The sequence below is a fragment of the Calidris pugnax genome, unplaced genomic scaffold, assembly GCF_001431845.1.
Source record: "Calidris pugnax isolate Ruff unplaced genomic scaffold, ASM143184v1 scaffold15, whole genome shotgun sequence".
Lineage (NCBI taxonomy): Eukaryota > Metazoa > Chordata > Aves > Charadriiformes > Scolopacidae > Calidris > Calidris pugnax.
In genome coordinates, this window is record NW_015090774.1 from 9272645 (window position 1) to 9287348 (window position 14704).

The 14704-nt window shown below is 38.1% G+C and overlaps 1 protein-coding gene across 2 annotated transcripts in view; it reads left to right on the forward strand.

The window, feature by feature from the left end:
- Nucleotides 1-14704, forward strand: part of CCSER1 (coiled-coil serine rich protein 1) — a 690045-nt gene that overhangs the window by 165420 nt on the left and 509921 nt on the right. For both annotated transcript variants that reach the window (XM_014943378.1, XM_014943384.1), the window contains one exon: nucleotides 11001-11121. In XM_014943378.1, coding sequence (XP_014798864.1) covers nucleotides 11001-11121 — 121 coding nt within the window. The remainder of the gene's footprint in view (nucleotides 1-11000; nucleotides 11122-14704) is intronic.

Here is a 14704-nt window from a genome sequence, read left to right on the forward strand (position 1 = left end):
TGCCAAGCATAATCTATTCTTATTTCAATTTATTTGGCTTTAAAGTAAAATACATTGGCCTCAAAACTTGGTTAGATTTCAAGCCTTAGTGATTTTTTAAAAATACTTGAAACTTTTAGAGGAAGTGTGGAAAGGCATCAGTGTAGTGATCAATTGTTTTATTGCTTTTCAGCTAGATGCATATATTTCGCTTGGCATATGCTTTATCTCCAGCATAGATGTTTGGCTAATGGTCTGTATTTCTGAAAATCAATTAGAAAAATTATGCTGTTATTTTGACCATTAATTGGAAGAACTCAGCAAATCACTTAGCAAGATGGCATATCACTGACCTCTACTCTTCAAAGTTTTGCATCAGGACTATAACATTGAACTTTTGGAAGAATCACAGCATGTACCTTTACCACATGTCCGATCAGATGACCACAATAGTTTCATTTGGTCTTGAAATCTAGTAAATTATATGTGCCAAACACAAAGCATAGCAAAATCTGCAAGCCATGTAAATGGGCAGAAGTGCAGGCACGACAAATGTGCAGTCGGATTCTGATTCCCAGTTTTCTTCATGGCATAAGAGACTTCATGCCATTCTCTTTCCACAGTTATCACTGATCTTTTGTGGTGGGTTGACGTTGGCTGGCCACCAGGTGCCTACCAAGCCACTCCGCCACTTCCCCATCTCCTTCACTGACCTTGGTGTCTGCATACTTGTTTCTCTCACATACTTTCACACCCCTCTACCAGCTGCTATTTTGCAGCAGTTTTTTCCCCTTCTCAAAATATGGTATCGCAGAGGCGACCATCACTGATGGGCTCAGCCTTGGCCAGCAGCAGGTCTGTCTTGGAGCCAGCTGGCATTGACTCTGTTGGACACAGGAGAAGCTTCTAGCAGCTTCTCACAGAAGCTGCCCCTGTAGCCTCCCCCACTACCAAAACCTTGCACGCAAATGTAATGCACGTTTCTTGTCACCTAGCCAACTTGTGAACACCATTTCCCTGGTGTTGCATGAATGCTGTATGATCAGCCTCAAAAATTCTTATTCAGCTTGTCTTCTGGAGTCCGTCTTTTGCTTGCTGTCACAACATACCAGTAAAGAGCCTTCACTTTCCAATCCTGTGAGCATACAAGTGCTCTTCCTTAACACGCAGGTTTAGCTGGTGCCTAGCCATAGATGCCTGCAGAAGGAAGGTATGGTGTATTTTTTCCATGCCAGCATTTAACCTACTATTCCTTGAAGTCTCTCCATTTCCACTCTTAGTCCAGAGGTGTACCAATAGATGATCATAATGCTGCTGGACAATGTAGTGCTAAGCGTGATGCTCTACCCACTTAGCTCATTTCTCCACTGCTTTGCTGTTACACTGGAGCAGTCAGCTGCAGGAGTAGCCAGCTGTTTGCTTATGCGTGCTTGTACGGGAGATTAAGTGATCACAGAAACATTTGAGTTGAATTTGGCTTCCCATAGGATCCTGTATGAGAGTGGGGGCCAAGCTGCCCCTTAGCCCAAGAAAGGTGTGTAACCATTCCAGACAGACCAAAGTTCCCAACTTGGGGAAATTTTAATCACTAAACAGAAGCAATGACAGCAAAAATCTGTCAAAAGTTAAAAAAACAAAACAAAAGTAACCCACCTTAGAGAGGGCAGAGGTGTGAAATACGCTTGCATTTTATAAAAAAATATGGAAGGTGTGTTCTCTGAGAAAAGAGAGGGCTCTGTACAAGTACCTGAAAGGAAGCTGTAGAGAGGCGGGCGTCGGTCTCTTCTTCCAAGCTACAGACGATAGGACAAGGGGTAATGGCTTCAAGTTGCGCCAGGGGAAGTTCAGGTTGGATATTAGGAAACATTTCTTTACTGAAAGGGTTGTCAGGCATTGGAATGGGCTGCCCAGGGAGGTGGTGGAGTCACCATCCCTGGAGGTATTTAAGAAACGTGTAGACATGGCTCTTCAGGGCATGCTCTAGTGCCCAAGATTATTGGTTTGTGGTGGGATGTTGTGTGGGTGGGTGATGGTTTTTGGTTTGGTTGTTGTTGTTGTGTGTTTAGGTGGTGGGTGGTGGTGTGGGGTTTTTTGGGGGTGGGTGGGGGGTTTTTTTTGTTTGTTTGGTTGGTTTTTTTGTGGTTGGACTCGATGATCTCTGAGGTCCCTTCCAACCACTACAATTCTGTGATTCTGTGATTTTTGTTATGAAGCCTCTGATGGTTTCGCTGTCTGGTGTAGATTTCTAATACACGGTACGTGAGTGACTTCTGCGAAAGAAGGAATGAGTCAGGAGTAGCTCTGACAAATGACCTGCTGTAGGGACTGCTCACCGGGCTACTTGTCACTGAGGTTGACAAAGGCTGTCATTCTGCAACTGAGAAGACGTACAGCTCCACTGGCAGCTATACCTCATGCTCCTGCTAGCGGGTGCCAGTACCATTATAATAGATAGCCAAATACCCTCCTACTCCTGCAAAACAAAAATACCTCCCATAATTTTCCTGGTGAGCTTTTGTTGTTAGAAACTGCGAGGAGAGCTGACATAGTGATTTTATTTAGTAATTTCTCCTGGGGAACTGTGCTTTTGGAGGTTTATCTTTGGACTAATTGTTTAAATTAATTTCTTGCTACTACAACCATTCAATACAAACAACAATAAATTAATCTTGCTTGCCTGTCAGTCTTTATTTCAGCTAGGCCAAGAATAATAGTTGAAGCCAAGAGACTATGCTCCTGAAAACGCTTGCTATTGAGTTTTGACAGTTTTACTTGCAGTGAATGACAGTCGAGGATATTGTTGTTAGAGCAGTCATTCCTTCAGGGGCTTGCATTGTGCCTACAGAAATGCCCTGCAGGTCTTCTTATATTCCTCCTCTTATTATGCCAGTGTCACAGTCACTCCTGTTTCTCTCCTTTTCTTGAAGGCATCATATTGCTTAAATAGAAAGCCAAACATGATCAAAACCAGAACTAAACTGATACTCTTCTCTTGGCTGGGAAGGGAAGTAGGAGGCAGCTGGCTTTTGTGACTGCTTAAATCCCTGTTGGGATTTCCTCCATGTCCTTTAGGAGGAGAGATGAGGGTTTTCCAGCCACCTTACGGCTGTTACCAGGGGGTGGCTTTTTGTTTCCATCTGAAATCGGTACTTTGAGTAATACCTTTTGCATTCTTACTGGGAAAGCGGAGGTTTTGGTGGCTGTTCTGTTTTCTTCCATCACCTGGGACTGTGATGATGTTCTTTCTCATTTCCCGTCGAGCTCCTGCAGGCAGCCTCACACTTTGTGGCTCCCTTGGTAAATCAGGAAACCAGGTGATCTGAGAGCTCAGGCTTGCATAAAGCCCAAGAACGGTAGATATGCTACTGGGAGAGGAGGTCTGGAACCCAAGAATGCCCCAAGAACCTACCTGCGGCTGTTTTCTATGGTAAATTAATTTTAACAGTTATCTTCAAAGCCTCTGTGTGAATAAATCGATGCATTTATTTGGACCGCATGGTAGTTATTACCATGCATCCTAGACAGAATGACTAAGCCTCCACTTTTTATTCTAATGGATGTTCATACCATTCAATTATGAGACTTCCTGCAATTTGGCAGAATTAGACATGCTTGTTGAAGCTCAGATCATTAGTCTTTCAGCCCAACCTTTCCCTCATTTATGCACGTGGTTGTTTTTCATGTCCATGTCACAAAACAAGTCACAGACTACAGTGCTAAAAATACAAGCCTGTGACATCACCCTGACTGATAGTGTTGCAAAAAGTTAATGAAAGTTAGTTGTTATTTTAAAAGTCCTGATGTTAACACTAAAAAAATTCTTTTTTATATTGAGAAACAATATCCTACTCGGTATATGCTTTTATTTTTAAAGTTTTTTTTTTTTAATTTTTTTTCTTCCCAATTCCTTTGTAGGCTACTTGGAACAATATTTGCTTTAAGTAGTTCAGTGTCTAAATACGAAATTCAGACATTACGAAATACGAAAGTATTTTAGATGCAACCTCAAACATGAAAAATGTTTTAGAGGCACAGTAGTTACAGCTGAAAAGCTAACCTACTAAACTTTCTGTGAATGCAGTTATAGTTTCTCCTGGTGTTGCTACAGTGATCCATCATTGCAGGAACTGCAACAAGGAGTGGTTGTTTGTAGAGAGGTCAGCAGGGTGGCCAGAGATGTGGAACAGGTTCTGTATAGGAACAAGCACAGATTCTGCAGCCTGTAAGAGGGAGAACTGACAAAGTACCCAGAAGAAGTTTAAAATCCTGATTGGAATCAGAATCCAATTGTGCATTGTCTTTTCCAATACTAATATTGGGGGACTCAAGCGAAGCTAGTTGGTGGCAAGTTTAAAATGGGCTAATAGTAATATTTCTTCACATAACCTCTAGTTCAGCTTTGAACTCTACAGGATGTGGATGCTACAAGTTTGTGCAAGCGCAGAAGTAACTGAACAAAGTTACAAAATCCATGAGGGGTTACTAAATGCTGACACAATCCCTTTGGTTGAACAAGTCTGCAAGTCCTTGTAAACTGGTGGAGGATGCTTGAGAAGACTCTGAACAGGAGTTAAGGTGCTACCTTGTCCTGGAGATGAAACTACAGTCTTTCTGTTTATACTTAATAGAAAATGTGTGGGAAGTGGGCCACCAATGTCATCATTATCTAGATGGTAATTTTATGAATGAATGAAAGTTGATGAATGGATGTGTTTCTGTCAGTTGCCATCTCAGGTAACCAGGGCATACCCTTCCATTCAGTATCAACACCAATGGCAGCATTCTATTCAGCATTAACATTAAAAGAAGCGACATTCACTGTTTCTTATACGTAAAGTATGAGTCAGTAGGCCCAAATTTCACATGTGGCTGTTACAAGTCACCATGATAATATAATAACATGCAAACTTAGGATAGAAAAGCAAGGGTGCAGATAATCACTGCAGAACTGCTGGTGTGTTAGAATTCCCTTGCTCCTGCTTAACGCCACGTTACGTACCCTTCACTGTTGGGTGCCAGTGTGGGTAGCATAAAGCAGCCATGTGTGTGCAGCCTTCATGAATACTACAAAAGAGCCAGGAAGCATAAGAACCTGATAGAAACTAATTCATTTGCCTGTAATGGGCCTCTAATTGTTGCTATTGCAAAATTTCTGATTGTGACTATGCTGTGTTTAAGAATTGGGCCTGTGGTTTTATTGCAGAATTATTACAGCAATGCCTTTGGGGACTGTAAGAGTATAGTCTCATTCTCTTAAGTATTCATTTGGCCAATACTGTGAAATGCAGCTGTTTCTAAGGGACAAGAGGCCCTACAATAACCATTGAACTAATAATAAAACAAAGATCCATTTAGTCTCCTTTTTTTTTTCCAGAGACCATCATCAAATCTAGAATCAAGCAGCAGGAAAATTAGGTGCTTTTAAAAATTATTTTTAATTTTTAATATTAGGCTTTTTTAAGTAGATGGGCAAAAATGTCTTTCACTTAAAGTACATCGACCTTTTGTGTTGCTTTAAAGACACTGAAAGTCTCCTTGTGTGTTAGGGTTTAATTGCTATTAAACGTATTAAACACATATTAAAGTATTAAAACATTTTGTTGTGTGTCTTGAGTGGAGAAAGAGGGTATGGAACTGAAATCATACACTTGTATTTGCTGAAGTGTTTCATGCAGATGATGTTTGGAGTTGACAAAGAGATGGATTTAAACAGTGGTTATTTATTTAGCTCACTGAATGGACAAAGAATATGAGAGGACATATCTGTGTGGTGAGGAAGGAATAAGCATGGTGATTAACTGCAGTTCTTACTGGAGATACCAGAATTAAAAGACTGGATTTCAATATCCTCTCTTATAAACTATTTCTAGTGTCAGCAGCTTTCCTGGAGAAATAGCTTGGGTTACCTGTTTTAAATGTTCCTCTTTCTTCCCTCATTTGTCCTCAAAATTAGACTACTCTACTGAAGAAATTTAGAGTAGATCCTCTATTCCTTGATAGCTGGTTGCTCTTTATGTTGCCTTTTTTTTTTTTTTTTTTTTTTAACAAAACCTCTGTCTCACATGCAACAGGTCTTCAACCCCCAGTGTTTGCCTTATTTGAAGAACCTGCCTATGGTTGCATATCTTGCAGCTCTTCCTTGTGTTTTGTTGAGAGCGCCGCAGAGGGCGACTCATTTCCTGAGCCCCCTCATGGCAGAGCAGCGTTTAGGAAACTTTTGTGCCAAAATGTAAAAACCCACACTGAGAATTGTTGTTCTGGAGTAATTGAAGCATATCTAATGGCTTTCAGTAGTAAAAGGAATGTGTGATTGGATACTTGGGATCCAGACATTGTTTCAGTCCCGTCTCCTGCAGTGGCAGTTGATAGATATTTCAGGGGAAAGTACTTAGCACCTTCCATGCTTCTGGATGGTTGCCTAGATTTTTACCAAAGCAGAAGGGTTTTTGGTATAAAACAGCAGTTGTTTTCAGACTTAATCTGTCTCTTGAATGATGAGAGCTGATTATTTTAAACTTTACAGGCACAAATGTAAATACTTTGAATTGTCACAATAAGTGCCCAGCTTTTTTAACTCAAGAAACATTTCACTGTTTTTGTCTCCCTGTGTCATGAATCCCTTATGCTTCATTGCACACTGCATATGAACATTTCCCTTCTGTTTTCCCTAAGCAGGTACTACGTGCTGCTAATTTTGTCTAACCATCACTTGCATCCTATGTCAAGGGAGACTTTTTTTTTTTTGATAGTGACTGATAAAAACCAGATTTTCTCTCTCCTTTATTTTAAAAAAAAAAAGAAAAAAAGAAAAGAGAAAGGAAAAAAAAAAAAGTCTACAATTAGCAGTATTTGAAATAGATGCTGTAAATGACACCTCTAGAGCTTAAAAATCTTTTTATTCTCCAGAGAGATACATTATATTCAGTAGCTGTTGAAGGCTTCCAACTGTCCTACTATTTAGGGAATTAAAATTTGTTCACTGGTTGGTTCAGAGTAGAAGAAACCTATTTAATTAGTCATCCTTATTGTTCTTGAAAGAAACAGCAAAGGGAAAAAAGAGCTAACATTTTTCTTCTCCAGTCATAGAGATCTGTTTTGATAGTGAATAATGTTCTGGAACTGCTTAAACCAACTTTGGGAAATCCAAGCCAGCGCTCCTAGTGATAAATATATGGGATACTTTTAAAACACTTGGCAATCGAAGAAAACAAACTATATGCATCATTAAAGTATAAATTGGAGAATCTTGGGAAGAATTATGCAACTTCAAAAGCAGTACAGATCTTTTATAATAGTAATGTACGAAGTTAGACTGTTTGCTTTCTTTTTCCGTAGCTGTTCCTTATATGACTTGTAGTTGGTACACAGGTTCTTTTATTTCACTAGGAAAAATGTGTTTCTTTAATGATAAGACATAGTAAAGATATTCCTCCAATTGTATTTTTTAACTACAATTATTAGCTGGTTCACGTAATTGTTGAATTGTGAATAAAGGAAATGCAATGGTACTGAAAAATACCATCTTGCATGCAAATTACTTATTTTTTTCAGAAGGTATTCAGTCTATAACATATTCTGAGATAGTAAATATTAGTCTATTAAACTTCAAGGAATTGCTACAGGTAGTAAAAAATTAGCTGATTTTTTTCCCTCACTGTGATTCCTTGTACAGTTTTTTTCCACAGTTCTGGAGGTATGAAGAATGAACCTCTGCCTTACAGTACTTAACATTTGTGTGCCACTGTAAAAGCATAACAGATAGATGGGAAAATCTTCTCTATTGGTTTCCTTATTGGGGCAGTGGATATTGTGTACCGTGACTTCAGTAAGGCTTTCAATGCTCTCTCCTCTATGATCTCCATAGGCAAGCTGTTGATATGTGGGCTGGATGAGTAGAGGGTGAATTTGTGATGTTCTTGCTGGCTGTGAAAGTGCAACTTGGACATGTGAGAGGATTTATGGTTTAAAGGGGTAATCCCTTAGTGTAATTGTGTGGTAATCTGAGGTTTGTAATATTTTGAGGATCGAAGAGATTTGGACTCATGAGGCCTACGATATGTGGACATCACTGATGGACTTTTTTGGGGTAATGTAAGTCACTTGTACGTAAAAAATGAAGGGGTTAAAAAGAAGCTACACTTAAGAGAACTTTGAAGTATAAAATGAAAACAGTCTCCTTAGGTAAAACAGTGCCCATCCCCATCAATGTTGAAGTTGAGAGTCCACATTCAAGCACATTCTCATTACTGTAATGCAAGTTATGAACAGATAATAAGAGAATACACTCCAGTAGGTGAAAATGACTTGCTGCTGTGCTGTTGCTATTTCATGACATTTTAGTTAATTATGCTGTCCCATAATGACTTATGACTGTGTGCACAGAGACTTGAGATAAAAAGGAGGAACTGTGGTGGTTTTCAAACGCCAGACCAAAGCACATCACTGTATAGAACAGGAGGATAATAAATTCCGTGAGCTGAGATCATTGGATGACTACTGGGTTTGTCTACAGCTGTAAATTATGGGATTATACAACTCCTACATAGCAGTAATTATTAAACAAAAGAAGTTTCACAGTTTTATGCATTCATGAAATTTCTGTAAAATGTAGGAGACTGGCAGTATCTTCTTTGTTACTTGTGATTTCCTATTTTATCTTTCTTTGTAATTCCTCTGATAGACAGTGGCTGATCCAGGGAAAATCCTACTCTGTGATGCTTTCATAATCACTAGATATTTTACAAGTTCTAAAGTAATAACTAGATAGTGTTATTTTGTGGTACCACAGGTCTTTTAAAGAAAAATGCATATTTACTTCATCCTTTACTCTCTCATTTTTGATTAGCATTTCAGGTTAAAATTCAGGTACTTAATATCAATGTTGTCCTTTGACAAACCTATCTTTTTACAATCCTTTGACTGTAAATCAAGAGGCAAATAGACATAAATGTTCTTATTTGCACATATTCAGTCACTGGTTGCAATGAGAAGATACTGTTTTGTACGCTACTTGGTGCCTACCAAATAGCACCTTCCTAGTAGATGGTCTGCTGGTTGCACGTAGTGTAGTTGGATTAAAGTAATGTAAAATTCTTTTTTTCTTATGTAGTCTCTCTAGTTCAATGTATATTGCATTAGTTGCCTCCTTAGCTTGTTAAGCATGAAGCTATAACACATACCCTACTTGCACACTTGTAGGCAGTCTAGCAAGTTCTCTTTTGGTGTGATCATGTTTTGGAAATGGATGTCTATGGTAGTGACAAAGTTTTGAGTAGCACTGGTCCCAAAGAAAAATAAAAGTAAGGTTTCAGTACTGGTCATTTTATGTGTCTTAGTCACTTAGCACAATGCACAGATTAATATTTAAAAACACAAGCAGAAGGAATGCTGGAGAACATCAAGAGCACATGACTTAAATGTAATTACATGTGCTTCACAAGAAAGATTTTCTTCCTGCCAGAATTTGCCCATGCTCTGGCCATTTGTGTTGCTTGCTGAATGGCTTAGAATTGCTCCGAAAACGAAGAGACCTTTACGCTTTTCTGACCTTTGTAGAAATATGAGACCGTGTTCTGACCTGTTCCTTAAAATCTACTCTCTAGCTGCATTAAAGCACCAGTTACTACTCCAAGGTGTTCTTTGGGCATGCAGTGTATCTCGCTTATGTGTGCTGAATTCATGCTGTATGTAATTTGGGTGCTCAGGGTAAAACACCTGGGTTAGTTGTGTGTGACCCAGTCAAGGCAATATGGATTAAGTTTTACTCCTCTCATAAGAGGAGCATAGACTATACAAAAGGTACGTTGTCTGTGGGCAATAAGGAGGCGGCACATGATTGTGGAGGATGGAAGATGAGTCTGCAGAAACAAGTTTTCCATGGATAAATGTCACAGTTCAATATTCCCAGTTGTCATAATCTTGTATGAATGTATGTACTTGTAAAACAGGTTCTTTCTGGCTTTGAATTGCTGAGATTTTGTAGCAGTCATCCTTGTTTTACAGGCTATGTTATTGGCATGTGTATACTCTGTAAAATAGTTCTGTATGTTATACATATAAAATACTGTGTGACTTTCTACTTAAAAGATAGATAAACACATTTCTTCTGGTTTATGTATGATATAAAATAGTAACATAAACGTGTAATAGAAGAAGCTGCTGTGTTTTGTTCTATGCAACCAACTCTTAATTCTAGCTTTTATTTGACTCATAAAGGGACACCCTGGCTGTAAAGGAAATCTATACCTCCAAAGTCAGTAGGAGTGGTGACTGCTAAGTGTTAAATTACTATGACACTTGCAATTAAGAATTTAGAATATGTGTAACTTTTAACAAATATAGTTGTCTGTTTGGAGGTCAGGAACTTTTTGAGTATTCATTTATTAGTGCTAATTGAGCCAGATGCTCAGCTGAAATACATGATCATTCTTTTAGCTCTAAACATCATCTAACTCATACCATCCAGCACAGTAATATATAATGGAAAGCATGAATCAATATATTAGATATGTTTATGGATTAAAATGAGGCGTAATGGTTGAAGACAAATCACTAATTAGATTTTCTCAGATGTATTTTCTTACGAAGTCTGAAATTTTTGAAGGTGGGAGGTTTGTCTGAAAACAATCCATAATTTCCACTCTCCTTTTCAGTTTGTTATGAAAAAGGAAAAAGAAGTGCATTGTATTCTGATGTCGTTTGTGGAACTATGAGTCCTTTTAGGACTCAGACACGCCAATGAGCTAGAGGAGACTTGCATCAGATCTCGTGTTAGGTCAAACTTAGTGAATGATTATGGCAGTGTCAGTCTATGGCAAAAGAGTGCCAAGCAAGCACTTTAGGAAACATGAAAAACAACGAAGTTTTCATTGCAGGTGACCACAGTGAAATCTGATTAATCATTTGCATTTTTGTTTACCATAGTATGATTTGATTGGGTTTTTTTGTTTTGTTATTTTATTTTAAACATTTAAAGTACAAACAGTTCACTTTTTAACAACGAGATGTTTTTATCTTTGCAGTTTGCCGGGAAGACTCGTACCAGTCGATAGTCTCGTGTGCTGCTGTGGTACTTACCCCTGTAGAGCCGGCAGTGGATACAAGGAAAAAGGAACAGACAATAATGCCTGATGTGTCTAAACAGTGAGTTATTAAAATAATATCATCCTTTACAAGTTCAATTTAAACATCAGGCCAGATTCTTTCTTGTGGGTATATATGTACCTTTCTGTTTCATCAGGGGTTACATAGCTTTTTCCAAAAGTGGAAATTGGCCTGAGGCTAGGCTGCTTCTCTTGTTCATTAGCCAACCTTTTTTTCCAAGGCTTTTGGTAATGAGATATACAGAAGGAATGGGCATTTATACTCTGAGAAATTGACTTTTTAACAGGCTTAACAAGGCGATTCTTTTGGTTTATGTAGTTCTTTCATTCTTGCACAGTTTTTCTAGTCAGTAGTTGATTTTTAGAAAGAACATAATTCCTAAATGCTCTGCGTATTGGAGATATTTCAGTATTTTTCAGTGACTGTTTTACTGCTGTGATATGAGATATGATTCTTCAAAATTATGGTAGTGGTCTTCCAAGGAAATTTTATTTAATTAAATAGACCATAATTTGATATCTTGCATTAGATGAGAATCATAACCACAGCATGCATAGCAACATTTGCCTTGCAACCATCCAGGCAGGATGGTTGTTTCTTGACAATTGAGTCCTTGGAGAATGAAATGAACTCCTTCCATGAAAATAAAGAAGTTCTTTATTTATTTAAAGTTTTCTTTATTTTAAAGAAATTCTTTATTCTTTACCATGCATAATGGTAATGCTTTATAACAACACAAACTTGAGGTCTGTCCATTTTGAAGTGTGGCAAGTAATTGAAAACATGACATTGGGTGATAGGAGGTCATTATTGGTCCTTGCCATTTATGTTCAGTTTTCTGCTTCTCTGGGTATATACAGATTTAGCTTTGAACTTGTCTATGAAGTCCCAGCTTGCGGGACTATTGCTGTAAGAAAATGAAAACATGTCCCCCCCTCTCCCTAAAAAAAACCAAAAAAAACCAACAAACAACCGAAACACCACTAGTGGATTGGATTAGATTAGATGGGATGTGATCTTGGTACAGAACTATGGTTTAAGTCTGTGGATGACCGTGGTGTCTTTTTTAATCTGGTGATAAACTTGTTTCATTCTAGTCAACCTGTACTTAAAAATTTAATGCAGTATATCATCTATCATCTAGGTATTATTGCAGTGACTTAAGTGTTTGAAATACTGTTAACATTTAATTGTTTTAGTGTTTCAGTCGTATGGTGCTCTGAATACTAAGGGCTTGGAAAGGCAATGGGCTGCAAAATACTGTGTTGAAATCCAGAATAATTTCTGTGGTTAGTTCAAACAGCATAGTACATTTTTGCCTTCTCTCCACTAAAAGGCAAGCCTGCACTGTTGTTTGATTGGCTTTTTTCTCCATTATCAGCAGTTTCAGGATTTCATAATTCCTTATGAATTTAAAGTAAGGAAACTCCTGTATGTGTGTTTAGTATGTGCTTGAGAAATGAATGATGCCACATCCTATATTTTTTTCCTTTGCCTTAGTAGTATTAGCAAGTATATCAATGTGCTTTCTTGTGGGCTTGGTTTTTAAAATTCTTTTCTTTTGCAGCCTCACTAGTGATATCTCCTAAGTATATAGACTTAAATCATGCTTGTCTTACGCACTTAAAGGTTTTGGAAACATTCTCTAATCTCTGCTACTCTTCCAGTTTTCACATATAAAAATATGACTTGTGGCTCTGGAACTCTTTCAAATAGAAACGAGCTTGTGCTTAGACAGATTAAATATATTTGAACTTCTTCATGTGAAACAGCATCATTGTATTAGTATCTCTTTAAACCAACATTTGTTACAAGTATATTGGAAATGAAACAGAAGCATCTTTCTGGAAAACTCTTGCATATTGTTAGAATAGGAATTCAGTAACTATTGTAGAAACTTCCAAAGTAATTGGGGAAGGGTGTGAAAGCATATGGCTTCAAGAAAATCTCAGTCATTGTGAAACTTCACCATACTGCACCATACTTCTCTCATTTCACACTGTGCTTTCTACATGTAGATAGTTTTCCCCATACCCAGGTTTAATGGAAGCAAAACAGATCCTAGTTCCTGTATCTAAATATCCAAGTGTCATTGCTCTCCAATGTAAACATCAAGCAAGAGGAAGCCCTTGGCACATGTTGAATTCCATTGGCTTGAGTGCAGAGTCCATGTATGGACTCTTCTGCATAGAGGAATTATAATTACTGGTATAATTACCTCTACTGGAAATAATATTGATGCTTTGATTTTTATGCTTATCTTTGTGTTTCGGAATAGTTTTGACTTGTATGTCCCAAAATTATGAACATCACACAGGGCTGAGCAGTGGCAAGCCATTGAGGTCTTGTAAAGAGAAGCTGCTGCCTTCAGGGCCTTGGGTAGAGTATGTTTAGAATAACCAATGCTTTCTAAAACTACATAAGGAAGCAATGTGTAATCCAAACCAGAGAAAATACATATTAATGGTAATAAGATGTTAAACAGTTACAAATAACTAAAAATAACTATATTGTAATACACAGTGGAATTATATGGAAGACCTTCAGGACAGAAGAAGCTGTGAAGCCTAGGTGGGGAAAAAAGCCTTTAGTGTGAGTTGTATAATATTTGACTAATGATGGTATTTTGTCTTAGAAATAAACTGTTTAGTGCCTTTAAATAATGTACTGTATTTGCTTAATGTAATTTTACTGTAAGCAGCAAAGAATGGTGCCAGAAGTGGTAGCAGCAAAGCTTAATGATTTTTTGAAGTATCAGTGATTAGATGTTATTGGAGGAATAAAAGGCTATTTTTTTTTTTCCTCTGTATTTTTTCTTGGAAGCTCAAAATATTTCATCAGAAAGGAATTCCTTAGTGATATGTAGATGCTCGCTAACTTTTGTGCATCTTGTGCACTGGGCAAAATCTCTACCTTAGTCATTCAGGAGGAATGCACTTGGATGAGTAATGTGATACCCACGAAATAAGCAGAAGGGCTCTGGTCATGCAGATATTATATCTTTAGCAGCCTGGAACTGACGTTGCCATCAGAAGAAGTGTGAAGCAACCTGTTTGGTGAAGATGTAGCACCTTCAGGACGAAGATGAAATCCTTGCTGGGGGGTTTGGCCATTATTCTGTGTTGCATTGAAGGCTGTCAGAGTACAAAAGGGGTTCACTGCTCTTCTGTAAATACGCATTTTGGAACAGAGGAACTTCTCTGTTTTTTTTTATAGGAGAATGAGGCACAAGACTTGTTGTTTTCTGCATTTGGCCTTTCAGTTCTCAGCGGGCAAGAACACCCCTTTGTAGCTTCTGTCCTTCCACTCCACAACAGACTGATGTAGGAAGATACACGGTCTGTATGTCAATGTGAGGTCAGGGTGAAAAACAAAAAATGTGAGCTCTACCTTACTTTTTCCTCTGTGCCCTCCATTTGGTCTAGGATGTTGCATTAACTTTGTTATATTTTGTAGAAATACAAGACTTAAAACCCTCATACTGTCTTAACAGTTCAAGTTATCGAGGCCTCTTTGTGTTGCTTTAGTGATAAATCAGTCAGTTGCTCTCAGAGGTGCCCAGATGCTAAAACAATTTGCATGGTGTATTCTGTTTGCATAGTCTTAATTTTAGTCCCTCCTA